Source organism: Dermacentor variabilis, chromosome 1 (genome assembly GCF_050947875.1).
Source record: "Dermacentor variabilis isolate Ectoservices chromosome 1, ASM5094787v1, whole genome shotgun sequence".
Taxonomy (NCBI): domain Eukaryota; kingdom Metazoa; phylum Arthropoda; class Arachnida; order Ixodida; family Ixodidae; genus Dermacentor; species Dermacentor variabilis.
The window spans coordinates 174,970,201-174,997,535 of NC_134568.1; the positions used below are offsets into that span (position 1 = coordinate 174,970,201).

Below are 27,335 nucleotides of genomic sequence, written 5' to 3' on the forward strand. Positions count from 1 at the left end.
GAATGAGTGTAAGTGAAGCTTTGGTAAACCAGCAAGACGAAACAGCACATCTTGACAAGAGATGTGCAGTGAACTGTGGCAATCAGCGTGCCATGGCGCCACTACCGATCACAGCATCTAAACCTTCACACAGCATAAAGTTCTCACATGAGTGCACATGCAAACTGGCCCGTGTATGTGCTTTAGTGCACTCATGCTCTCGTGTGCACATACTTCAAGACATGGTGCATGTGCCAATAGTCTCCAAAAGCTAATGACTTATGTGTTGGACACTCAATCAGTATCCTTGCATGACAGTTCAGGGTGTCTACCAAGTTGACATTTCTAAATTGCCTGAGTTTTTCAGCTTTTCTATGAGAGAGACAGAACATTGTTTTATGTTAAGACGGGCTGACACTAGTCGCCTGATGCTGTCACTCTCTAGTAAGCGTATTAAAAAAAAGTGACTTAATCCAGTTTGAATAGTAAGGAGTAATGTTTATTTTATTTTATTCAAAATAAAACAGAAGTGAGGGGTTAGTAAAATGCACAGCGAATAAAATATATTCGAAAAAAATTGTAAAACCCATTGCAAATTGAGTCGAACATTTTCAAATACGAATAAAAAGGAGATGCATAAAAAAGCAAATATTTTCGAATATGAGCCATTTCTATGAATTGATAGCAAGCTCGTTGGTATGAGGCTGTTACAAGTGTTACAAGTGAGATTCTCTCTCAACAGCTGGTAAGTCAACCTCAACTGTCCTGACATACTCTCAGCCCATGCACAATGCCTCAGTGTTGCGTTTCACTACTTTAAAGAGTTTATTTTCGCTTGGATGAGGGACATCTGCATCTCGGCATCAGCCAAAGCTTTGTTTCTTGAGCTCAACCTGATCAAAACAAGTGGCGGCACACTTCTTTGCCCGTTCATTCCTCAATGCGTTGGTCCTTTCTGTTCTCATCTTCCTTCCACTGCGCGTTCGCCCCACAGACCATTTGAAGCATCCTCTTGGACAGTTGTACAGTCAACATCAGATTCTTCGGACTCCTTAGGGGCAGCCAAAATGTCCGAAAAATTAGGCAGTCCGAAAAAAATGAATGCATGTCTTTTACTGCCCTCAAGGGCTCAAATCACTACAAGCACAACCGAAAAAGCTCCGAAGGCCTGTCAGTGCACCTATTAGGCATACTGGTGCTCATACTGTGTCAGGAGATGGCAGGTGCACGCGTGTATAAATAAGGAATACATGTACTGTGTCCCGTGACAATTGCCCCTTCCCATGCTTGTTATGCTTCACCGCAATACTTAGCGTATGCTTCACCGCGTAATATTGCTGCATTCAGGCGAAGCTAACTTTCTGGAACCGGCATTACGCAACGCGCCGTGCTTTCTGAGCTTCGAAGCCAATCGCAAGGATCACAAAGGTGGTGTCGGTGCAATTGCTGACAGTGGTGAATTATTTCAATAAAAAATACGGCACCGAACGGCAAAAAGTTTAATAGCGAACGTAGAAGCAGCTAGGCCTAGCACTGCCGCGGCAATGCAATAGCTGCCAGTGGATCTGTATGCGTAAGCAGCAGTTCGAGGCTACGAGCTAATCAAAATGGCGGCGATGGTGGCTTTAATTAATGCTGTTTCGGACCTGCGGTCATGACAAAAGGTCCTGAAAATCGGACGGCGAAGGATTCTTGCGTCCGAAATTTCAGGTGTTCTTATACATTGACTCTATGGGGTACGTAGTGATGCCTCGAAGCCATCCAAATTAACGAGAATGTCCGAAAAATCGGGCATCTGGAAATTCGGTCAAGTCTACACTGGCAACTCTTACGGTTGACGACACGGCATCAAAGATGATTTGTAACGATTCCTCTCCGTTACTCAAGCCAGCGTTACCACGACTTTCGTTCCCTTTCAGTAAAGTTACAGCTAATTTTCTCTGATAGAAGCATAAATTCGCCAAGTTTTCCCTGAGTATTTAGAGAATATTGAAAATCTCTGGGAATTCCCAGTTTTCCCAGTTGGTAGACATTCTGCGAGTTGAACCCCCTCGATTCCTCAGCGAGTTCCATTTCTTGTGTGTAGTTCAGCTAGGTTGCATTCTAGTAAGGTGCAATATATGCCTATTCTGCGTTTTCACAGCTGTGTGTTGTTCTTTTGTTGCCAAGAGCCCTTCAGACCCCACAGAGTGTTGGGCTGTTGTGCTTAGACCGAGCTTTGATTACACTATTGGACACGTAAATAATTCTTTTAAGTTCTGTGTGTGAGGTATGAGCTATTTACCAATACAGCAGCAACAGTCACAGTCAGCAAAGCCCAGGGGGTTGGCTAAGAAAACTGCTTTAATAAACCGTGGCCAATCAAATTTTACATTTACTTGATTTTATCCATAATTCTTTACACTTGTGTCTGTTATAATGAGGTTTGATTACATTCTTCTTTAGTGTCCCTGCAAGTAATGGCATGGAATTGTGTACATCATCAGTTTCGCTTGGTATATATGTCAAGCGAACCTGGCTTGAAGAAACACTGCACTGTACCTTTCACACATATACAGATAAGGTCATCTGCAACAGTGACAAAACTGGCCTGTTTTTCCAGGTAATGTTGTCAAAAATGCATAATCAGGAGGAGGACCAATTTATGAGTAGAAAGCACAGCAAGTTGACTGTTATCATTTTCCTGTGTACAAATATAGACGCGGGAGTTGAACGCCCCACTTTTGTCACCAGGATAGCCAAAAAACCCTCACTGCTACTGTGGTACTGCCAAGATATCAGTTCACTACTGCCACAATAGGAAAGCTTGTATAGACAATTAGCTTTTCAACGAATGTTTTGCAGAATTTAATGACTGAATATAGTGCAAGCAGAAAAATTGTCCAATTCCCAACATGATCATCAATCTCCTGATGGCAGTCAAGTTTGTGTTCAATGCATCATTAGAGATTCAGCTTTTTATACTATTCAGAATCGCTTCAGGAAGACAGGTTTAATCATGATTCCAGTACTGACGGAGAGGCTGTCGTAGATCCAACCGATGCTGGAGTGACAAAGCGGAAATTCTCCCAGGATGACAATGGAATCGACTGACATGACAATTGTTGGCACAGTGAGAGACATGGACACTAATAAAAATGACAAGAGTGACAAGAGCACCCAAGGACGGTCCGTGAAAGTTGTTATCCTAAGAGGGTTTTCATACGGTTAAAGGGGCCCTGAACCACCCCTCGGGCTTGGCGAAATAACATAATCTGCAGATAGCATATGCTCCTGTGAACATCTCAGCCAAGTTTTGCTGTCGTACATGGTGCGTAGAGCTCACAAACAGAGCGCGAAGTCACCTTTCTCTCAAACACTCTCCTTTCAACAGAAGCCTGCTCCTCATTTTCTTCTGGCATTGAAGGAACAGGAGAACAGCGGAGGCCATGTTTGCCAGTAACTCCGCATCTGCTGAACGCATTAAGTACTTTTTGAGGCAAAGTATTTCTGCATTAGCCTATTTTCACTTCAAATTCGTTTCTCCACTTAAATAAAAAGTAGTTCAGGGCCCCTTTAAGTCTCTCTGGAATTCTGTATTTACAAAGGGCCTCTTGCTGAATCACGTGCAATATCTGGATGCCCTGAAGAAAGACGTGTCACCTTTATGCCAAGAAAGTAAAGCTGACTGACTATGGATTTTTCATTGTGATGAAACCAGTAGATAGCATGCATTATGTCTTACAGTAACAGATACTTCATGCTATGCTTTCTTTCCAGGCCTTTTTTTTTTTTTCAGGCAACCCACTAATAACAATTATTAGTTATAAAAATCAAATTTAGACAGCTATGGCCAGCAGTCAGAAAAGCAACCTAATTTGATTACCTTGTACCAGAAGTTGATCGAGACAGTGTAGCCTTTTTGGGGTGCTGACTCTACCTGGTGCCACCAGTACATAGGGAGGTAGAGGACATCACCAGGACCTACAATGGCTTCCCATCCATGCAACTGAGCAGACAAGGGAAAACGGTCCAGGTCTCGATTGGCAAGGTCCACCTGAAAATTCAAAATCAAAGTAAAGGTGCCTGCTGTCTGAAAGCCATGCTTTCTTAGTGACAGCAGCAAACGTGCTGCTGCCATCACAGTTTGCACAACTTGGTGTATCGTGCAACAAATGACAGTGTACAGCAGGAACCAAAATATAATATAAAAGAGAAATAAGAGAGGCAAACAGCATATTAACACGTTCACTGCAGCAATAATTTTTGGTCTTAATTCCTGTGCGTAAAGGCACACTGGTGGGTCACATGTCATGTTCCACTGGTACGCCACGAACCACCGGTGAGTCACTGGGAAGTTGTGCTCCCTTGAAACTTTCTCAAATTGTGGAGGAATGGCGCCACAATCTGTCCAGTCAGAAGCAACAAGAATTTTTCCTCTCCTTCGATTTCTAGTAAATACTTTGCTTTCATGATACAGGAAAACCCTGCACTGATGTACAGGAGGAATACCCGTAGTGACCCACCAGTGACCCAAATTGCAGTGAATGCATTAAGGTAACTGCTGCCAATGTAATTTTTCTGCATGACTTTGAATTACTGCATACTGCTTAGAATTAGTGTTTTGTGAAGTTGTGTGCACAGTTTAAAATCAAAAGGAGCAGCCACATGATGCAAACTCACCAAAGAATGCATTGTAAAATTTGAACAAGCGCCTCCTCTGGCACAGAGTGCTCCTCCTGACAGCTAACAGCAAGGTCATCTAACTACTAGCTATCATGATGTTGCATACATGAAAAGAGAGAGAGAGAAAAGAACACATACAATGTGACAAGAGACTAGTATATAAGATAAATAAACCCCACACGCCTAATCCAAGCACTTGGTGCTTGACAAACAGTGCTACACACCATAATCTTGAAATGAATGCTGAAATGTTCAATGATGAAACTATAGGTCAAGATGCACTATAAGGTGTCATGGAAGAGCAATGACTACTTCAGTCTTGGGGCAATTCTGAATTCCACTAGTTGAGGGGTAGAGGCAGATGTTTGAATTGTGTATTTGTGAATGCAGGGAAGTAAATCTCCCCAAAAACTGATAGCCTCCAAAATAAACAATAGTGGACTGAAGACAAAGTATCATCACTTTTCAAAGTAAGCTCAATGAGCTCCTTGTCCCAATTTGTGATGCTGTTACCCAGGTACCTGCACAGCAGGTCATTTGCCATGAAATATTTTGGCTTGTTCATAAAATAGCAGATTCAGTCCTGTTTTATAACGCAACAACAACTACATGTAAAGATTACTGCAAAGACCCCCTATCCCCTTATTTTTGTGGAATTGTGAAAACAGCATTCTGTATAGCAAGTGGTTTGGCAAATGCTGGATGTTCTGAATGGTTTACTATTTTCTTTTCACAACACTAGGTTTCTACTTCCTACAGACGCATTACTGACAGTTATAAGAAGAGGAATGTTTTCTGGGATAAAAGCTTAAGATACTTTGCTATTGCTCACAGATTTTGTTCCTACTGAGTAGCGTTTTTCTACTACCTATGAGGCAGACAATGAAAACCTCTCAGAAAACATCGAACTGCCCCACTGGAGAATTGAGCACTGACTCAAGACACTTTATTGAGCACAGGTAAACAAAAAAATTTTACTTCGAGGCTCTACCAATGAGGAGCAAATGAATTAATGTGGAACATGTTCCAACAGTTGAAGGACCCCACATCCTTACAGTACAAAGCAGAGAACACCACCACTGGCATTGACAGGCACATGTCACATTTCATGAAAATCATCACTACAGGTTCTAACAAACCAACCAACAATCAACCACAAACTGGATCATCTAAGTACTGAATTTCAGTTGTTCCAAGTGAAAGAGTCAATTTGGTTTAGCTTTAACAATTTTGGTCACACTAAGATTTTATATTCCTTTGAGTCGTGTCAAATCATCCTGTGTTTGCAACCAGTTTTTCTTTTGAACACCTTAATATCGAGACGACAAGCATCACTGGCACTACACATTAAAAGAAGTGTAGCAGCTTAATATTGCGTCTTAATATTGCTAGTAGATTTTGTTCAGATTGCTTTTTCGTGTTGATAGAAATAAGAAGAATCAGGGGAACCAAGTAGCTAAATGCTTTTGCTACAATTATCCTTAAAAGCTAAAAGACATTGTCAGTTGGCTTTCTTTTTTGTGTGTGCATGTCCATACAGTATACTGAGTGGACAGTGAAAACCTCTCAGATACGCATCATTTGTACAGTCCAAGTCACTTCTTTTAATATTCTCTTGTGACACAAGAGCAAACTCCTGAAGAAAACTGTGAGGTTTCAGTTTACAAATAATTGTTACTAAACTGTGAAATCCAACATTTCACGTAAACTTGGCGACGAGGGACAGGGCATACAAATTTGCAAATACAGCGTGTGCCTGGAATGGCAATACAGCATTCAACTATGGTGCTGAAGGGTTTTACAAAGTGTCCTGCCATTGTGTAGGTATTTGGTGGCCTCTGTGAAGAGTGAAAGAAGGTAAATAAGAAGTGACACATGTGACAGTTATAGTATCATGTATACACTTAGAAGGGATGAGCAAAATTCACTGCAGCACTATATCACAGTGCAGCATCTTGTTTGTCAAGGGCAGGCAAGAGCTGAATGACAGCAAAGTCAGCTTATTTGTTTGACAACTGTGGATTTGGTAAAGCTCGTCAACTCTAACACAACTCACAAAATAACATATTACAGTCGAATCTCATTAATTCGAACATGCTTAATTCGAACTTCTGGTTTATTCGAACTGACGCTGTGGTCCCGTCAAAGTTATGTGTATCACAATGGGCGAAAACGCCCAGTAATTCGAATGCGCAAGCATTTGCGACGGTTAATTCAAACATATTGCACTTCAACAATGCACTCAGCAGCGCACCAAATCGCATGGCGGCGCCTCTGACCAGCATTTTTCTGACTGCGTAATAGAAGTAAAGCGTAGGACAGACTCCTCAACGACGCGTGCAAAGAAAAAAAAGAAAGAAAGAAAAACCGTGGCAGAAATTTGTGTGTAGGCAGACATCACCAATTACTTCTGTTAGTGATGTGTTAGTGACTTCTGTTAGTGTTGCGGCACCGCCATGTACCCCATAGAGTCAATGTATAAGAACGTCTGAAATTTTGGACATAGAAGCCTTCCCCGTCCGACTTTCCAGACTTTTTGCCATGACCGCAGGTCTGAAATGGCATTAATCGAAGCCACCACCACTGCCATTTTGATTAAAGTGCCGCCTCAAGCCAGTGCTCTCACACGCATATCCGCTGGCCACAATGCGGCGACGCTGGCTTAGTTACTTCGACGTTCACTACTAAGCTTCTTGCTCTTTGGTGCCGTGTTTTTCACATAACAATTCGCTGCTGTTGGCAATGGCACCGACTCCGCCTTTGTAATCCTCGCCAATGGCTTCGGAGTGCGGAAAGCACAGCGCGTTGCATAATGCCGTTTCCCGAAAGTCAATTTCACCTCAATACAGCAATCATACGCGGTGAAGCACACCAAAATTTCGATGGGGCAATTGTCACGGGACATGTTAATTTATTACACACGCGTGCACCCGCTGTCTATCACAGTATGAGCACCGACACGCCTAATAACTTACTTTAATTTGTAAATATGTGTGAATAAATTTTGTGGAACTTCCCACTTGTGTTAGCTCAGTGCACATGTGCCACTGAAGGTGTGTCCTCCATTGAATTAGCTTCCTTTAATTTGAACTTCTTTTAACTTGAACAAATTTATTGAGATTCGACTGTACTGCCCAATCTTGCACACAACTTGCATGTTGGAGCTGCTAAGTTATCATACTGACTGATTCACCTGCATTGCACGCATTTTTTGTCTCAGTTTAAGAAAAATATGCACCGTGAACTTAAGGACTAACAAGTCCACCAGCCTCCAATGCCACCTGTCAATGTGCAAGTCCATGCACTGGAAGACCAGATCCAATTTTTACCATAGCCATATGAGCCTCTCAAAGCAAGCTCAAACAAGCTGAATGGTTTGTTGGAAAACAACCAAAGTATAATATTTCCCTGAAACAATATATTTAAAAAGCCAGCTCCTTGTTGTAAAAATACATTTTATACATTACATTTTTTTATACATATGAGATATTACTGAAATGGCTAACAATCAGCAAAAGAGCAAAAAAAGAAACAGTAATTGTCGCTGATGACGAACAATTAAAATGCTACCCAGTGCTACAATGCGAACTTGTGCCAAGATGGTGACTAAATCTCGGCTATTTTTTCATTTCCAGGGAGAGTTATGCATTCAAATAAATCCTTCAATGTAGGTCTCATGCATTCTTACAGATATAGATCAAATTACAATTAAAAACTCTAAGAGGCCAACAAACTCAAGAAATAAACCAAATATTTTCCAGAAGTGACTGAATGAAAGGTACAAGTTCAAATCCACTAATAATAAACATGACTAAACACTCTGCTGCAAATCTTGCAACATGATATGAAGGGTACTGAAGCCTGGCCACCCTGGAATTTTACTTAAGCCTGGTACTGAAACATGTAATCTAAGATGGCACATAACTGCAGTACCAGGACAGCTGCAGTTTTCTGCACATGAATTAGTCAGACTTGACGAAGCTTCAAGCAAGCAGGCCACATTATTCACACATGTAGTGTGCCATGCATGTGCAGACATGCCAACCTTAGAATCAGAAAAACACTATAGTGGAATGCAAAATATACTAAAATTCATTCAAAAATAGTAACAATTACTTGAATATTTACCTTCTTTGCACAATTCTACCACGCCTTCGATCCAAAAAATCCAAAAATAATCCAAAAAATAATTTCAAAAAATAACTTGGTGCCGATTCTACCGTGCACATCAAGTAACGAAATATGTATCAATGTGTAACATGTTGAAACAACTTTATGGAACATAAAAAGGCACACAGACTTGCACACAGCTGAATCTTAGTGGCTGGTTGCTATCGGAGTCCGATGACACCTCCTTCTTGCTGTCTACCAACCAGAGGTGTCATCCTTAGTTCCATCTAATGCATTAGAAATGCCACACGTACAGCAAACTGGAAAATGGCAGCTCCAAACCAAGGCATAAAAAATAATGTCCATTCAATGGCTAGCTAGTTTGCATTGAGCTTTCTATTTTAGAAAGATTCGGTTTCGTTTTTGATTTTGAGTAGAATTAGGCTATGATTGTAACATGCATGCAAATTTGAATGCACTGTTATTCAAAAAAGGCACGCCTTAGAACCGTGAAAATACGGTAATATGTTTACTGTTTATCACAGGTTTGCAGACTTGGTTCTGTAGGGCTGCTGTGAATAGGCACTCCTCTCTATACAAATTGCAGCCACTATGATCTGTGCCTCAAACAGGCAGAAATGTTTATGAAGTTTATTAATTCAGTATTCATGTAACGGCTGTCAACGAATTGGTCACCAGTTTACGCTGGTTCAATCAGTTGATGTTGTTGCCACACAGGTACACCTGTGTAATCAATGTGTCCAGAAAATTGGACCATAAAATTACTCAGCGACTCTATTTGTCTTCCTTCTAAAATTTTTTTTACTCTGTACTACACAGGGCATCCCAGCTAACTTTAGCCAGAGTTTAAAAGTATGCGAATGCCATGTAGCTGGACAGAACCAAGGAAATGTTGTTTGTGATCACTTGGAGATACTCAAATTATTTTTTTCATTCCACCTAATTAGATAATTAGTCTTAACTGAGTAATCAACTTCTTAAATATTACAATTATATTAACAGCCTCAATGAGAAAATTGTAGATCGACATGAAAAACTCCCGATATAGCTTTCTGTTGCTCAATACGTGCTACATAAAAGTGTCTTTCTTAGCGTGAAAGAAGCCCGCGAATACATGCAAAGTGCCTCAAGCGGCCAGTCGTATGGCAATTTTGCATACATTTGTAAGCTTCCTTCACGCTCAGAAAAACACTTTTATGTAGCATGTATTAAGCCACAGAAAGCTATATTGGGAGTTTTTCAACTTCCTCTACAATTTTCTCATTGACACTTTTTGTCTAATTATAATATTTGAGGAACTGATTAATTAATTATGACTAATTATGTAATTAGGCAGAACGAAAGAAAATCATCTGAGTATCTCCAAATGACAGCAAACAACATTACTTTGCTTCTGTCCAGCTACGTGGCATTCGCAAATATTTTCTGACTAAAGTTAGCTGGGACGCCCTGTATATGCAAATGAAATTTTTTAAAATTTTTGCGTCAATACGACCATAGTAAATGAGTGCTAAAGATAGGCCATTTTATGATAAAATCGTAAAAGTTGGTAGGTATAAGTGTCGCTTATGCACAAATCATGCGTATTTGGCCATTTGCTGAAGTACACAAGCACTGCACAGAATCTGCTTTAGAAATGCGATGCCCTGCTAGTGTGTAGAAATATTGGTTACACATGGAAGCTGGCTTAAGAATTATGCAACTCACTTTAAGTCGCTTTCACACCTCAACACTCCATTTCCAACTAGGTGCAATGCAAAGAAGTAGCCATAAGCTCATTGCGTGCTTGAAAGGGGCCCTAAAACGCATTTCCTTGAAACCTGAGCAACATGCTGGAATGAGTGCAATGCCTTGCAAGAAGTATATTCATGAAAAAACATTTTGAAAGGACCTGATATGAATGGAGATATAAGGAGCACAACGTTTACTTTCCCCATTTCCTCCAAACTGATCACCCCTCAGGTGAGGCGACACCAATAGCAATGACCAGCCCTGATTGCTCCTTCTTTCTGTGGTGCTCGTATCTTTTGAGGTTGGCATCTGACAAAATGTGAAATTTTGCTTTCGACTAATATAAAGTCAGAAATCATTGCCCAATAGCTGCGGTCTAGAAGCCATCACAACTGCTGAAATGTCATCGCAAAAATTGCGTCCGGTGGGGAAAAGAAGCAAGAGCCTCAAGAGCTGCAGAAGAGCAAGCAATCTATTCTGTGAACTTGCAGGTTCCTTGATGCATGATGAAGTGGCATAATATTTGGCTAACATGTTCAGGGAAGCATGGTCTACAGAGCGGGAACATTTGCAGTTGGGAACTGATGAAAGATCGGAAACTGTTGAAAAGTGTTTCAGTGTCGCTTTTGAACACTGAGTAGGGCATGTCAGGCCTACAGACAGCATATGCATGTAGCACAATGTATATGGCAAAATTTTTAATGCAAAAAATACTCTAGCATGGCTTGCATCAGCTCAAGGCGCCTACAAGCACTACGAAGCACTGGGATGGCTAACAAGATAATAGATATCTTTGTAACCACAAGATCTATTTCCACAGAATACACAACCATGCTTTAGTGGGTACCACTCTCATGAAATCAAAAAACTTAACAGCCAAATACATTCGACTTATATGATTATCATCTACCATTTCCTATAAATCGCATGTATTCCTGCATTGCAAGATGTTAGGATTGGTATGGGAACACAAGAAATTATTTTGCCTTGGCTTCATGAAAATCACAATGTAATAGATTCTGTGGCTCTAGGTATGTCATTATTACATCATCACATCACTGCAGTTCATCATGACATGCTAATGCATAAACCTTTAATCGCAAATAATGTGTTCTCTATATTTCATAGTAACCTGCACGGGAACTACTGCAACAGTCAAGCTATAGTATTCATTGCAACAGTGCAGTGTTCAACTAAGACCAAGCAGCATAAGCAATGAAAGCACACACACACACATGCACACAAATCATAAGCTAGCTTCACCTGGCTCTGTCGGTCATGAGGATGCCACACTGGGTGAGGGTATAGGCATTTGTACTGATCAGGGGAGAAGAGCAGAAACCGTTTGTAGCCCCTCAGCTGGGCAAAGAAGTTCTGTTGTTCATCATAATGCACAGGTGTAATGTTGCCTATGGAACAAGCACAAATTGTTGAGTGAGTACATTTTAAGTAATTTTTTTTTTCAGGAAAAATATATAGTGCTGTTCAACAGCTTGAGAAAAAAATATATTTCAAAACAATAATAATATTTAGGGTTTTACGTGCCAAAACCACTTTCTGATTATGAGGCACGCCGTAGTGGAGGACTCCGGAAATTTTGACCACCTGGGGTTCTTTAACGTGCACCTAAATCTAAGCACACGGGTGTTTTCGCATTTCGCCCCCATCGAAATGCGGCCGCCATGGCCGGGATTCGATCCCGCGAATATTTCAAAAGAGGCTAGTATTTTTAGTTAATGGTATTAAAACATAATGCACCTGTTGTACTGGTTTTCATAAATGCTGCTGTTTCCAAACAATCAGAAGTACCACTTTTTACTTAAATGCAGAACATATGTATCTTGTTCACAAATTATATTCAATTCAGTCAAAAGCTTTCTTTAAAAGGAATGGCAATGCAAAGAATAATTTCATAATGCAAAAAGCAATACAACCAGCTACTCTCATCCTTTGCTAACAAATATGAAGCATTTCCCAGTAGTATGCATGTAAGATGTGAATGCTCGTGAAGTGCCTAAATGGAAAAGTAACTCCATGCAGTACCTTGAGTAAAAAGCTAACACATTAATAACATGCATACATGTATAAGGCACAAGACAGAAAATATGTCACACTTTACTGAACTGTACATGACACACCTCAGAATGATAGCAACAAAGCAGTATGACTTGCTTAAAATCTATTAACATTCTAAGAAGAGATTAATTCCATGTCGCTCATTCCTAGGGTTCCACAATTAAAGTCTGTTAAAGTACCAACAAGAACTCAAGAAAGAAAGAACCCACGTCTTCCCACTCTTGTTCTGCAGCACTACACACTCTCTTCATTAACTGTTCCAAAGTAAAATAATATTAATTGAAGTCACAATAGATGTGCAGCGAAATTCCAGTCCTATGAATACACCCGTAATCATGACCTAACACAATTTAATTCAGTGAGCACTTGCACACCCAAATAAACATACAGCACATAAAAAGTATACAAGCATGCAATGTATAAGTTTGGCTTTGTCAGGGTCATACCTAAGGGCATGCGAACATTCAAAATGTTGAATATAGATTGAATGGAATTCATTATTTGATTTGACTTGTATTGTATTTAATATTGCTGAATATTCATTAAAGTCCTATATCTATATTAAAGGATAACCATGGGTATTGAGATCCGAGAGAAAACTACCTACATCAGTAAAGAAAGCATAAATACTCAGTGATTGTCTCTGTTAGGCAGTTTTCTGCTCAGAGGCTCCGGTTAAAGCTAGAGCATGTAGAGCAGCAACTTTTTTGGACTATAGCAGCTGTTTTAATTGGGTGTCTTTGCCAGGCTACCCATAGATTTATCTTGAGTTAGCAGATTTTTTGTTTGCATCATTAAATCACTAAATGGTGACAGTATTCTGGTATTACAGTTACCTAACTAGTCTTGCAAATATCAGCAGTATGTTTGTCTTATCTCTTCTCAAATCCACTAGTGAGTAGTTCCCTTGTTTTATTCTATCTTAGTCATACAATTGCAGAAAGTGAGGCAGCTTTCTCTTCACATTATCTCATTTTCCGTTTCTGTTAGTAACTGCGCAGCTGCCTAGACTTTAAGTGGCGAACAGCATTACAAGTATTGAAGGATTCATTTGAAATAATATTTTTAGACAATATTGCTTCCATTTGACTTTTTGCTTATACATCTTAGCGATCAATATTGCGTCCATTTGATTCTTTGCTATTACATTTTAGAAATTAAAAAATAATCAATATTCAATTCATTATGCAAAGTCATACTTTTGCTAAGATGTTTATTTGATTAAAAAATTCCACTGTTCGCACGCCTGCAGCTGAAATGTTTTATGTCATGGTACCTGAAGGTCACAAGTAGCTAATGTCTGCTGCTGAATAAAATAAAGAAAACTTACCACAGAAAATTAACCAGAGCACCAGGAACAGCTTTACAAACAAATACAGCTAATTTAGTAAAATGTTATTAATGTTACTTTAGTAACCAACAGTTAACGTTTTTTTTTTTTTACACTAGCTTTCACCATTTGCTGGACACTAGAGATTGGACCACACTGTGTCTAAAGCATCACGAAAATGTTTTCATAAAAAGTCAAATCTGAAAGCTGAGAAACATTATAATTAGAATAAAGAAGTGGGACTATCTCACTATCCACCTAGGAAATGAGGCCCATTTTCATCGAGCAGGGCATATGCATCCTTGTTGCCTGCTTCTAGCTATCACTGCTGCCTGAAGAATGGTTAGCAGCAGCCTGTATGCAGCAGTGCAGTATACAAGCAGTGTGTGCATGTTTTCATTGAGCTTACTGAGCACCCTTTGTACCAGCATTGTCTGTCACTACCACAAAAGCTTTTGGAAAACAGATGCCATTAGAAAGCCTCAAAGGCTAGACAACTTTCATATATAGTACAGTGTTGTGTAAATGAGGCTAATAAATGGATAATCTATTATTCGTAGGAGTGGGCATGACAAATTAAGATGCCTAACATCACCAAAATCAGAAAAGTGCACACCTGTAATGAATACACTCATTCAAGCATTTTCAATAGACATATCTGGAGAAAAATCAGATTGGGCTTTTTCTGTATGGTTATTCTAGTGAAAAAAATAAACTCAAGAGAGCTGGCATTTATTGTTGTGGTGGCTTGAAAAATTAAGAAAATGATAACAAGAAATAGCACAAAGCATAGCAGTCTTATTGATGAATCTGAAATTTTAAAATACAGAAGTTCGAACGAGGTCCAGAGCCACACAAAAAACTTTAATTGAAGTTATATTTCATCGCTATGGCAGAGTGAAGTTTCCCTTAAAAGTGGGACTGACACATCCAGCTGTCCACCGAAGGGTTAACTTGTAGTCTCAGACTGCATGTTGAGAAATATCGCAGAAGTCTGCATCTCAACATCTGATACACAGGAACTGCAGCAGACTGCTCATGATTATCTCTTAGTATAAAGACAACAGTACTCATACAGGAAAGATGCAAGCCTCAAGAGTGACCTTATGGCCATAATAAAAAATGTGTGGTTTTATTGTGGATGAGAACCACCACATAAAAAGACTATGTCAGTGATCAGGCACAAACTGATGGAAAATACGCATCAGACGCAATATATGCCATTACAAAGATGCGACTTAAATTCTAACCTTTACAAAAGACGCCTTTGCACTGTGTGACACGCAATCATGAACCTGTGGATCTAACTATGACAAAGTGCACTGGTGTAAGTTCTATCAAAAGGAAAGACGAATGCCTTAGGGTAGGTTTTCAAGTTTTCTGAAGAACATCATTGAAAGTGGGACATAGTAACAAAGAAACACAGAATTTGATGCTTCAACCTAATAAGTTGTCTTTTGCAACAGGTTTTATGACAGATACATGGATATTTTTTTAGATCATGTAGCTTTGTAATGCTTGATATACAGTTAAGTTGGTCAAAAGTTGGAACTACTTCATTTAGACTGCTTTTAGAAAATAACATGAAATTTGGTGCATAATGTGCAATGTTCTCTAGATTGCATGAAATGCAGGTACAGAAGTCACCTAATTTTAAACTTTTCAGCAGTTTTACAAACTTGTCAACATCTATCAAATATGGGAAAACAGGGCAGGTTTCCACAATTCCTTTTCATTAAGAAGTGATGGGTGCTATGTCTATTTTTATCTCTTGATATTCAAATGCAAAGCAAGCACCTGGTAAAAAAAAAATTACATCACACCTAAGTGTTTTTTATTACAGGTTTTATTTTGTCTTGACATAACACGGGTGTGTAGTTGCTTGAGGCAACATAATCACACATTCACTTGTGCAATCCATTCTCATAAGGTGCAAATGGACCTCTGTAGAGGAACAGCTGCAACATTAATGAAACATTTATCGCATGAAAATTGGAATTAGCATGTAGAATAAGCAACGCCCACATTAGTGGCAGGCTTGATTGTTCAAAAGTAAATGACATCCAGGTAAATAAAAAAAACATCACACACAATATGCGCACTGAGCTGCTATACCATGGTAACTGTAGTTCTGAAACACTTGCTGAATTTCACTACAGTGTATAACAGTTTCTTTACCTCTTGCTAAAGTATATGGTCATAGGAGAGTGTTACTTAACACATAAAAAAAGTGAAAAAAAAAAAGCATGCCACAGCCATGACTCACGGTACTCGTACAAACATGTATTTTTTTTTTTAAATAGAGAGAAAAAAAAGGAAAAGAAAGGGAAAAAAAAAGAACGAGGAGCTGAACATGTAGTGCACACTTCACTTTAACATAAGTACTGTCGTTTTACTAACACCTTGAATCACAACAATGTTCAGAAGCATACAGCTTGTGCATGTGACATGCAAATATTAATATAATGAAGAAAATAAAGCAAGCCTCCTTCATTATTCACTTTTCTAATGCATCACATGACTTGGTGAAAGTAAGAGTGGGGTAAAATGTCAAGAAACAAACATTATCATGCTTAAATTCAAAGCAGTTCTGACCTTCAGTGGCAACAAGGAGGAGGTTTGATGTCAGGGGACCCCAGCCATTTTGCTTCTGCTGTCGGTTGACCCATTCCCAGTTAAAGCTGAGAAAGTCCAACACTATGTTCCGCCCTACTGTTTCATTCAAGGACTGCTGCAAGTAGTACCTATAAGGGGCAGGCAAATTTAAACAAACAAATCACACACCTTTCCACTTGTGTGAAGATGGCACACGTGCAGCTCTGCCTATGCACAGGTACTAGAAGCACACCATAAAGCTTCGAAATAGGATACATCATATCCACAGGTATGAATACTTGGCCTGTGATATAAAAATACATTTAATGTTACAAAAAGCCTAATTCAGCCATAACAAAGGAAATTGTTAGATACAACTGCAAATATGAGTATGCAGGGACAGTAATTAGATGCATGTAATTCAGAATTTTAACAGTGGATACATCGTATTTGATGCTTGCATGCCAGGGTCACTGAGACTGTTACTATGCATAGCTTAGCAGCTTAGCAGGGTCAGTTTACAACAGCAACAAGGAGATATACAACACTACATAATCACCATTAAAAAGAAAGAACAGTGAACACAAACACCGTGAAAAATTCATTACTTGAGTAAATTAAATATGCTAAGCACTAACTTGTAGGATTCACGTCAATGTAGGTCACACATTTTGCCTTGTGTGCGAATTGAGGGGCAGGAAAATGAACATTGTCTGTAATAGCATTTGCTAAGTTTTAATTCAGAAATGGCAAAGATCCTTGATTATGTTACTAAGTGCAACCAGGAATCAGAAAGGAGCAAGCTGCTTTTACCAAAAGTCTGTTCATGAATTGAAAGCTGACGTCATTATAGATGCACGCTTTATTCATATTAACTGGCTCTGCAACATCCCATCCATCCTATTCATGCATTTCATCTTTTGAAATATTTAAAATCTCCATGGCATCTATAAGACACACCAATCACTGAAAAGGAGTGCTGCCATTGGTAGGCTTGCTTGAACAATTTGGATATTTCAATTTGAATATATATATATAAATATATATATATATATATATATATATATATATATATATATATATATATATATATATATATATATATTTAAAGCACTTCTGCATGACAGGTAGAATACCATAGGTGCTGCACACTTAAAACTTCTACAATGATGGATGGAGATTAAAAGCAGAGGAAAGAGAAGAAACAGCTGCATTATTTAAAGGTGAAATTTTACTGAATTCTGCAGTTTGACAGGCCAAAACCACGATTTCATTATGAGGCACGCTGCAGTGGAGGACTCTGGATTAATTTTGACCACAAGGGGATCTTTAATGTACCCCCATTGCACGGGACACAGGCATTTTTGCAGTCTGCCCGCATCGAAATGTGGCTGCCGCGGGTGGGATTTGGTCCCGTGACCTCATTTAAAGGTGTTGCACAGCTCCTTTAAGTACAAGGGAAGACCTAAAAGTAACAAGAATTTTTTTGCTGACGTGCTAAGGCAGTTAATAGAGATGTGTGCCATTACGAGCACATACTACACTGTTGTCTGCATTGGTCGGTCAAGCAGTGTCCTTCTGTAGTTTGATCTGCTCATTGTATTGATCTGTTTTGAGCCTCTGTAGCCATGTGCATTGGTTTCACAATGGCGAATGTGAAAGAACAATGTGTGTTCATAAAGGTCTTTTTTTTTCTTCGGAAAAACAGCCCCATAAGCTACCAGAATGCTTCAAAGAAGCTTTGTGCCAGACAAGGGTCTACGAACAGTTTTTTTGGTTCAAACGTGGCTACATGTCACTTGAAGACCAACTACGATCTGGCATCCACTGACATGCAATACTGAAGGAAACAATCAAAATGTTTGTGATGCAATAATGTTTGACTGATGTAGAACAGTTTATGAGTTGGAAGTAGTGACAGGAATACCTTGGAGTTTGATTTCAACGGATTTTGATAGAAGAACTTCACATGAAATGAGTATCTGTGAAATCTGTTCCTCTTGTGCTATCAATGAGCCAGCCGCTTGGATGTGTGCTGTGTAATGAATGATTATTTGAGAACTTATCAAAAATTTTGTCTGAAATCATCACAGGTGGCAAATCATGGTGTTAAAGGTATGACCCAGAGACTATGCAACAATGGAGTCACTGAAAAACTACATCTCTGAGACCAAAGAAGGCAAGACACATGAAATCAAATGTGAAAACAATGTTGATTGCATTCTTTGACATCAAAGGGCTTGTTCATTTTGAATTTCCACCACAAGGTCAGACAGTGGCTAGCCTTTTTATGTTGAAGTACTCAAGCAATTACATGACTAGTTCACATAAACATGGCCCAATTTGTGGAACTCCGGCGAGTGGCTTGTGCACCACAACACTCCCGTTTATGCAGCACTGAGCATCTGGAAGTTCCTGTTCAAACATAGGATGACAAAGGTACCTCATCTTTCCTACTAAAGTTACAGGGTGTAAGATGCTACTGGCATCTGGCAAGCTGCAAATTGTTTACAAGGTGTCGAGGAGGTAAAGGAGGAAATGGTGGAAGCACCTAACAACATCAGTGTGCAAGAGTTCCAAAATCGTTTTAAAATATGGAAACAGCCCAGTAAAAAAAAAACATTGAGGCCAGTTTAATTTTTCAATGGGACTCAATTGGTTCCAGCTGGACACCATCGGAGGCCCAAGTTTTAATTGGGCACCATGAGAAGTCAAGTTGGTTTCAGTTGGACATCACTGGGGCTTCGTATGCCAAGTGGTCCCAAATGGACCCAATTGGAAGTTGAGTAATCTCGCCAAACAACAGAATAGTTGATAATAATAATAGCAAAATTATAATGCTAGTTTTAAAGTAAAAGATTTTTGTATTTTGGTGTGATCAATGGAGAGAAGTATTTAACTTTCTGTCAAATTAAATATTAATCTCGAAATTTTACCAATTTCTCACGAACCACTGGCTCGTGAAGATGGTCAACCAAATTTTTCTCACATATATAGCACCTGACATTAATCTCATAGTGGTGAGTGTTGGGTATGTCAATGAAGAGAATTGCCATAGTGTGTTCATGTATGAATATGCTTTTCAAAAGGAGTGTCAAGTATATCTGTGTCACATCAAGGTTAGGGCCAATCTAGGCTTTTCTTCTTTTTCCTTTCCTTCAGTTTTGATGTTAGTCCCAGGTCCAATTCAGAGACCAATTGGGTCCAACTGTGTTCAAAAAATCAGTTGGTCCAATTGGACCTGCTGGATTTTTCCAATGGGTGTCCCAAAACACAATTGGAAATATCCAATTGGTTCTAATTGAAAATTTCCAACTAGTTTGAGGAATCTTTTATATTTTTTGACGAGTAGTGGGACAAGTGCACTGCCTCTCATGGAGAGTACTTCGAAGGCGAAAAGTTTGGGAATGTTCAGAGCAATACATAAATTAAAAATAAAAAGCAATCTCATTACTTTCGGGCCCCATCGTATTCCTGCCACAAATCTCCAAATCCAAGTAATTCTGTACGAAATAGCTACAACCTTATGTAAATAAGTATGTGAAATAAGTATTCAAAACCCTAATCCCAAGTCAAAGATTACATATATACTTAGGATATGGCTCACTTGGTTCGACCAGCATTCCTCAATCGCTCCACAAACTGCCCAATTTTCATCTCCCGTCGACGAGTTGGGGGGGAAAAGTTTTTGAGCCGATGTTCCTTGACCTTGGCATCGTCGTAATACTTGAAGGTAACAGAATCTGATTCGTACACGGTGCAGCCGCCACTTCCCATGTGCTTAGAGAGGTAGTCCAAATCCCACTTAAGTGCTGATGTGACCAAGTTGGTGTCAGTCAGGACTACAGGCATCTAATAGGTAGCAATAATTTTCAGCATTAGGAGGAGATCACAGACCTAGAACGGTAAAAAAAAAGTACAACATTGTATCCTAAACAACGCTAAAGCATCGGCCTGATAAAGCAAGACATCGCGGCATTATCGCGCAGGAAGCGACTCAAGAGTTGCACGGTACAATGCATAAAACATTGTGCTAAAGGAACATACACACATCTCGTCGGCACTGTCAGCAGAAGGCACAGAGCGCGCACGCGTGAGAAGACCCATAACGACTGCCTGCAGATGTACTAAGGCTATGGCAAAACTAACCATAGAAAGTCTAACAAGGCGCTGGTGTATTCATGGCCCGAGTCGTGAGACGAAACGTCTCACGTGTGGCTGCCGCAGCCTAACACGTTGTGTTAGGATCACTTAAGAAGAGTGAAAGCGTCTGTGAACTTGACAAACGCAGGTACAGACTACATGCTCATCATCACGCGCCTGAAATTCCAAGTCTACCCTAGGCAAGAGTCAACTTCGCTCACGTGCGCTTGGTGCAAGTCGCATGTATTCCAAAACGTGCATGAAAACAAAAAAAAGGAGAAAGGTGCACCATAACATAACGGCATTATAGTGAGAGAAAAATGTGACCATACAAAGCTCGAAGTGAATCCAGGGGCAAACACCGGTGCAATAAACAAACCGTGTCATATGTGCCAGACATAACATAACGTTCGAAAGCTATGAAACAACCGTCTCTGCATATTGCATAATAAGTACATAACATACACGACGCCGATTTTAATAACCATTTATTATTTGTTAATAAAACAAACCTAACGAGCGACAATACTGCGGTAAGTGGAACACATAACGACTACTTCAAGGCGACATAAAACGCTTCTGAAAGGGTGCGAAAGCCGTAGTTGTGTTTAAATCAGCAATGTATTCAATTTGGAACTCACCATGTTTGCGATTAACCTGTCCGCTTCAGGGTCAGAGCAGCTCAAGCGCGGAACGATTTTTAAAGGGATTCCATAGTCATTAAATTCCATTTCGGGATTACTCCGTGACTCTGAGAGCTGCGCTAGCTGCGCCATGTTAGTTGCAAGCTATCATGGTTGCTAGACAGCTGCAGTAATTTTTCGCCGTGGAGCGCACTTTTGGTCACGGTGTAAGGACTATTCTTACACCGTGCTATTGGTCACTAAAATAATTACTACGGAACTCACCTAACAATTACTGTCGACGGTAATGCGATTAGCATTCGAGCAATGTTGCTACACGCCGTCTTTCTGAAGTCGCGTTTATTTAACATCTGTAGTGAAAATTGTGTGTCTTCCGTTGCTTTGACTACATACTCCTGTGGGAACGGTGAGAGCATAGAGTTTCTCACTATATTACGTGTTATAGTGAGAAATTCCATGGGTGAGCGTTATGTACCATAGACAATGGTCGAGTGGGAATAACGGCGCTTTCCCGCTGAGACGCCGCATGTGGAAAAATTTTGCGGAGACGCTGCGAGCGAACTGAATTTAAAGCCCCTTATAGGGGCTTTGCCATTATTCAGCAATGTGTAACCCTCACCAGTTCTAATCTCACTAAGGCCGATAATATCGCAAACAATGCCTGATAGTTCTTCGAAGAGTCCTGCTAAGCTAGCCTCAATAGAGGGTTCGGGTGTTAAACGTTGCAAGGGTCAGTTTCCATGAACTGAATTGGGATGGAGACGCGTTTCGCGGCATATTCAACTTAATAATTAATTTCGCTGCGGGCGCTGAGACCGATTGCACGCGTACGCTCTCATAATGGTGCTTTATTTCAACTGCAAATTTATATTGCCGCCTTTTTGCGGCGTATACATATTTGACGCCTGGGTTATACAACATTATGTTTTCAATTTTGCTGTCGTCGCCAAGTGCGTCGTCTGCCAGCGAGCGCGCGTTCGTTGCGCGGACGCTGGCGGACACCCATTTTTTCATGCAGACGAAAGTCTTCGCAGTAAAACTTTTTATGGTTTTACTTGCTTTGGTGCGCCCGCGACTCTTGTCGTCCGGTACCAATTGTAGTTTTAGCCAGATGAACTGCTATCTTTAACACTGTTTTCTAAAAGTAACATGTGCTTTTTGCCACAGAAGCCACCTATTTGCAACATGAAGCTACGAAAGAAAATTTTCTTGATATTGTGTCATTTTACGCGCTCTTCTTTTGGTGGAATATCGATCAGCGACAATGATGAAGGAAAGCAATACTATAGTGAAATAACCCAGGTTTATTGACTGCGTGGCTTGAAGATATGCATATGACCAGCGCACTTCTAGGTAAATCTAAGGGTATACATATATATCAAAAACATACATGTAAGAGAAAAATTATCGAATATTCTAAATGCACTGATTGAAAAAGTGAAAATTTCCGACCGGAATAAACGTGTTTCTTATAAAAGCTGCACCAGCCCCTTGTGAAACAATTGATAGACTTTCTGAGAAAAGGAATCAAGGCAATTAATAATTGGACGTTAATATGAACAACAGTGTTAGGGAAAATATATTGAATATGTGCTCAGACTGAATCGGGAAGACCGGGGAGACCAATGTAATCTCCGTGGCGTGTCTGGCGATCTCCTTCAACGTTCCAGCAGGCGAAATGAAGTAAAAACATATAGTCTGATTGAATGGTATTTGCTATTCAGATCGTACTCGACTCAAGAATTTACTATTAAAAATTATCGTATAGCCGTTTCCGTTCGAATGTAACGCATAACAGCGCTTTTGAAGTCTCGAAGGCGACGGGCCGATGCAAGTGAGGACTGTTATTCCGAATGATTGCGCTGCTGGAGAGTCGTGGCTGCACTCTATGAAAAGTTTACACCCTTTGAGTCGTATCTTGCCACACAACAATAAACGTCATCTGTCTTGTCCGCATTTCCTTTCTTTAACGCGGGGAGCCCGGTACTTCCCAGTAATGAACGGCATGCGCGTTGTCAGCATGGCGTAGCATTGCCGACAGGAAAGTAGCGGGCGCGACGTTTTCAAGAAAGGAAACGCCAGCAAGGCAGATGACGATTATCGTTGTGTGGCAGATATACACCCCAAAGAGTGTAACTTTGTCTACACTCTTACACTCTAAAAACAGTTGCACCCTTTGGGGTGTATATGCGCCACACAACGATAATCGTCATCTGTCTTGTCCGCATTTCCTTTCTTTAACGCGGCGAGCCTGGTACTTTCCAGTTACGAACGGCATGCGCGTTATCAGCATGACATAGCATTCCCGACAGGAAAGTAACGAGCGTATATATCGTTTTCAAGAAAGGAAGGGCGGGCAGACAGATGACGATTATCGTTGTGTGGCAAATATACAATCCAAAGGGTGCAACCATATGGTACGTACAACCGTTTTAAGAATGTACACTCTTCACTCTTAGAAATATTTACACCCTTTGAGGCGTATCTTGTCCCACAACGATAATCGTCATCTGTCTTGCCCGCGTTTCCTTTCTTTAACGCTGCGAGCCCGGTATTTCGCAGTCACGAACGGCATGCGCGTTATCAGTGTGACGCAGCATTCTCGACAGGAAAGTAGCGAGTGCCGAGTTTTCAGGAAAGGAAACGCAAGCAAGGCAGATGACGATTATTGTTGTGGGACAAATATACACCCCAAAGGGTGCAACCGTTTTAAGAGTGTAAGAGTGTAGGCAAAGTTACAGCCTTTAGGGTGTATCTCTGCCACACAGCGATAATCGTCATCTGCCTTGCTTGCGTTTCCTTTCTTGAAAACGCGCGCCCGCTACTTTCCTGTCGGGAATGCTATGTCATGCTGATAACGCACCTTTGTCTACACTCTACACTCTTAAAACGGTTGCACCCTGTGGGGTGTGTATTTGTCTCACAACAATAATCGTCATCTGCCTTGCTGACGTTTCCTTTCTTGAAAACTCGGCTCTGGCTACTGTCGAGAATGCTGCGTCACACTGATAACGCGCATGCCGTTCGTGACTGGGAAGTACCGGGCTCGCAGCGTTAAAGAAAGGAAACGCGGGCAAGACAGAGGACGATTATTGTTGTGGGACAAGATACGCCCCAAAGGGTGTAAATTTTTCTAAGCGTGTAAGAAAAGTTTACCCCCTTTGGAGAGTATATTTGCCACGCAACGATCATCATCATCTGTCTTGCCCGCATTTCCTTTCTTGAAAACGCTGCGCTCGTTACTTTTCTGTCGGGAATGCTATGTCATGCTGATAAAGGGCATGCCATTCGTTACTAGAAAGTGCCGGGCTCGTCGCGTTAAAGAAAGGAAATGCGGACAAGACAGATGGCGATTATTGTTCTGTGGCAAATATACACCCCAAAAGGTGCAACTGTTTTTAGAGTGTAAGAGTGCGCTATTAAAATGGTTGCACCCTTTTGGGTGTATATTTGTCCCACAACAATAATCGTCATCTGCCTTGCTCCTTGATCACGTACTTGATTCCTCCGGAGCGTCTGCTGTTCATGAATTGTCTTTTCATCGGCGGAAGCGATGAGGTGTGCAACAGACATGGACAAAGTGTATGGAGTCTGAGCATTTCACTCTTCAAAAGTCCGCGGTACAGTTCATATCACTGCTGACACCGTTTTACTCATGATCTTTCACTGCCAATTGAAGGGAAACTTGACAATAAATAGCTGCAGTGAAGCCAGCATTTTCTTTCAGTTCAATAAAGAATTAGGCTTCGACCGTTCCACTATAATAGACGAGTGAAAACGTACAACATTAAGCGCTTATAATTTCATTTTTGTGGTTACCGCCTTATTCAGGCAGCAGGGAAAGCTTAAAGTACGAACTATTTGCAGCCTCGCGGAGAAACAGTGGCTGGCAGTTATGAGGGCGTGGGCAGGGCTTCACTGCAGGCTTAGGTTGTATCCGACTGTAGTGTCTACGGGAGCTGCAATAGTGGGGGTTGAGTCAGCATGGGGATTATGGGAAGTAAATGGATTTGCCTAAACTTCGTCCTTCTGGCTTTAAACTTCTCTTAGACTTTGTAAATTCGTCACTTTCAATGAAGTACTGTGAAATAAGTAATTAAAAATTACAGGGTCTCTTAAGATCTCTCTGAAAAGGTGAAAGCCTACTCTTCCTCCTCTTATCATTCGGCTCTTTCTCATTACTGCTCACTACTAAGCGTTTTTAGTCATTTCTAATGAATTGTAGTCGTTCAAAGTTGTCGTTAGACATGTTGGTCATATCCTAGTCGTCAGTAGTCGTTACAAGTCATTTCCAATCAATTGTAGTCATTTCAATTCGGCGTTAGACAGATTGGTCATTTCGCAGTCATTTCAGTCATTATTGCGATGACGCTTCGGCGGACACTCCGGCGGTCAGGTCCGCTGACACAAACTTCACCACGGGCCTAGAAAGACTTTCGCCTTAATAAACATCAAAATCATCTGCCGGCAGGATTCGAACACAGGACCTCTGGCACAGACGCCCGACATTGAAACCATTACGCCATGCATCGACAAGCGGCATAGAACGCCCTTACGAATTTCTTGCTGGCAAGCCAGCGTCTTGAGACGCTTGTCGCGTGTCAATTTTGACACTTCGACATGTTGAGCCACTGCAATTATTAGCGATTGCGCATGTTCGCAGAGTATTCTGCACTTAGAAAAGTATAGATCGCTTTGAAATTTAGGCCAATAAAGACAGATAAATAAACGTCTGAATCCACAAGTACGAAGATCAGACAAATTCATTCCCATAGTGGCTGAAGGATCGCAGTGCCAGAGTTACCTCTATTAATTATTAAGGCGAAAGCCATAGAATTTCTCACTACATTACCTTGAGGGAAACCTGGCGCTGCTGCGCTGTGGTATGCATGGGAATGCCGGTATATTGTGACTTGGGATTGGCATCGTTCTCGGAGAGCCAGGCAAGCACCGTTACGTTTGTCAGAATGATTCATATTCTACTAGAACTGCAGGTAAAAAGCTGTTTTAGCTTTATTATTACACAGAAAAATGTTTTATTTAACCATAAGAACTTGTCATTGCATGTAGTATTATAGTATACGTAAAAAGTATCAGCGGGCCGATAAAGTTGGAGGACAGACGACAAGATTCGCGTTTCCACGTTTTATCCACATTTTAGACGAAGCCTCTTACAACACCAGCCAACACAAGCCTCGCAGACACATATACCGTCATTCCCATCACGGCACGGCGCCCCTTATGAAACTCCCATAAACGGTGGCGCCAGTTTTCCCTCTAGGTGTTATAGTGCGAAACTCTATGGCGGAAGCCTTTCTAGGCTGATGGTGAAGTTTGTGTCTGCAGACCTGACCGCCGGAGTGTTCGCCGCAGCGTCATCACGCAATATGAAGACAGATTAAAGACAGAGTAAAGAATGAAAAACTTTTGATAGTGACAGTTAGTGAATATAACGTTATAATAGAGATTAGTAGAGGATAATAATGACTAGTAATGACTACTAATGACTTGTAATGTCTACTAATGACTCCGAAATTACCACTATGTCTAATGACGGCTTGTAATGACCACAATTGATTAGAAATGACTAGAAATGTCTAGTAATGAGTAGTAATGACGGAAATTACTACTAATCACTTGTAATGACTATTAATGACTGCGAAATGACCCTATGTCTAATGACGGCTTGTAATGACTACAATTAATTACAAATGATTAAGAATGACTTATAATGACTGAAATGACTTGTAATGACTACTAATGACTATGAAATGACCAATATGTCTAACGACAACATGTAACTACTGCAACTGATTAGAAATGACTAAAATGCTTATAGTAATGACCAGTAATGACTAATAATGACTGAAATGACTTCCCGACATTTCGGTCTCTTGGGTCTCCGATTACATACATAACCGAACGCAGTTTGTTTCAGTTGATGGTTTTGATTCCTGCAGCCTTCCTGTAACATCAGGTGTGCCTGAAGGAAGTGTTCTGGGACCCTTGCTGTTTATTTTATATATAAATGAGATTGTATC

General features: G+C 40.5%; 1 protein-coding gene across 2 annotated transcripts in view; it reads right to left on the reverse strand.

Annotated features, from left to right (window-relative positions):
• The window catches only part of LOC142588307 (hypoxia-inducible factor 1-alpha inhibitor-like), a 46,904-nt gene extending 25,449 nt beyond the window's left edge, over positions 1–21,455 (reverse strand). Inside the window, exons 1-5 of one of the 2 annotated variants that reach the window (XM_075699906.1) lie at positions 21,292–21,455; positions 20,115–20,359; positions 16,508–16,656; positions 11,770–11,915; positions 3,845–4,015 (exon numbers count right to left, since the gene is read on the reverse strand). In XM_075699906.1, coding sequence (XP_075556021.1) covers positions 3,845–4,015; positions 11,770–11,915; positions 16,508–16,656; positions 20,115–20,359; positions 21,292–21,426 — 846 coding nt within the window. In that variant the 5' untranslated portion in view covers positions 21,427–21,455. Of the gene's footprint in view, positions 1–3,844; positions 4,016–11,769; positions 11,916–16,507; positions 16,657–20,114; positions 20,405–21,291 lie in introns of both variants that reach the window. The other variant, XM_075699914.1, reaches the window with a different exon arrangement.
• Positions 21,456–27,335: the final 5,880 nt, after the last annotated feature.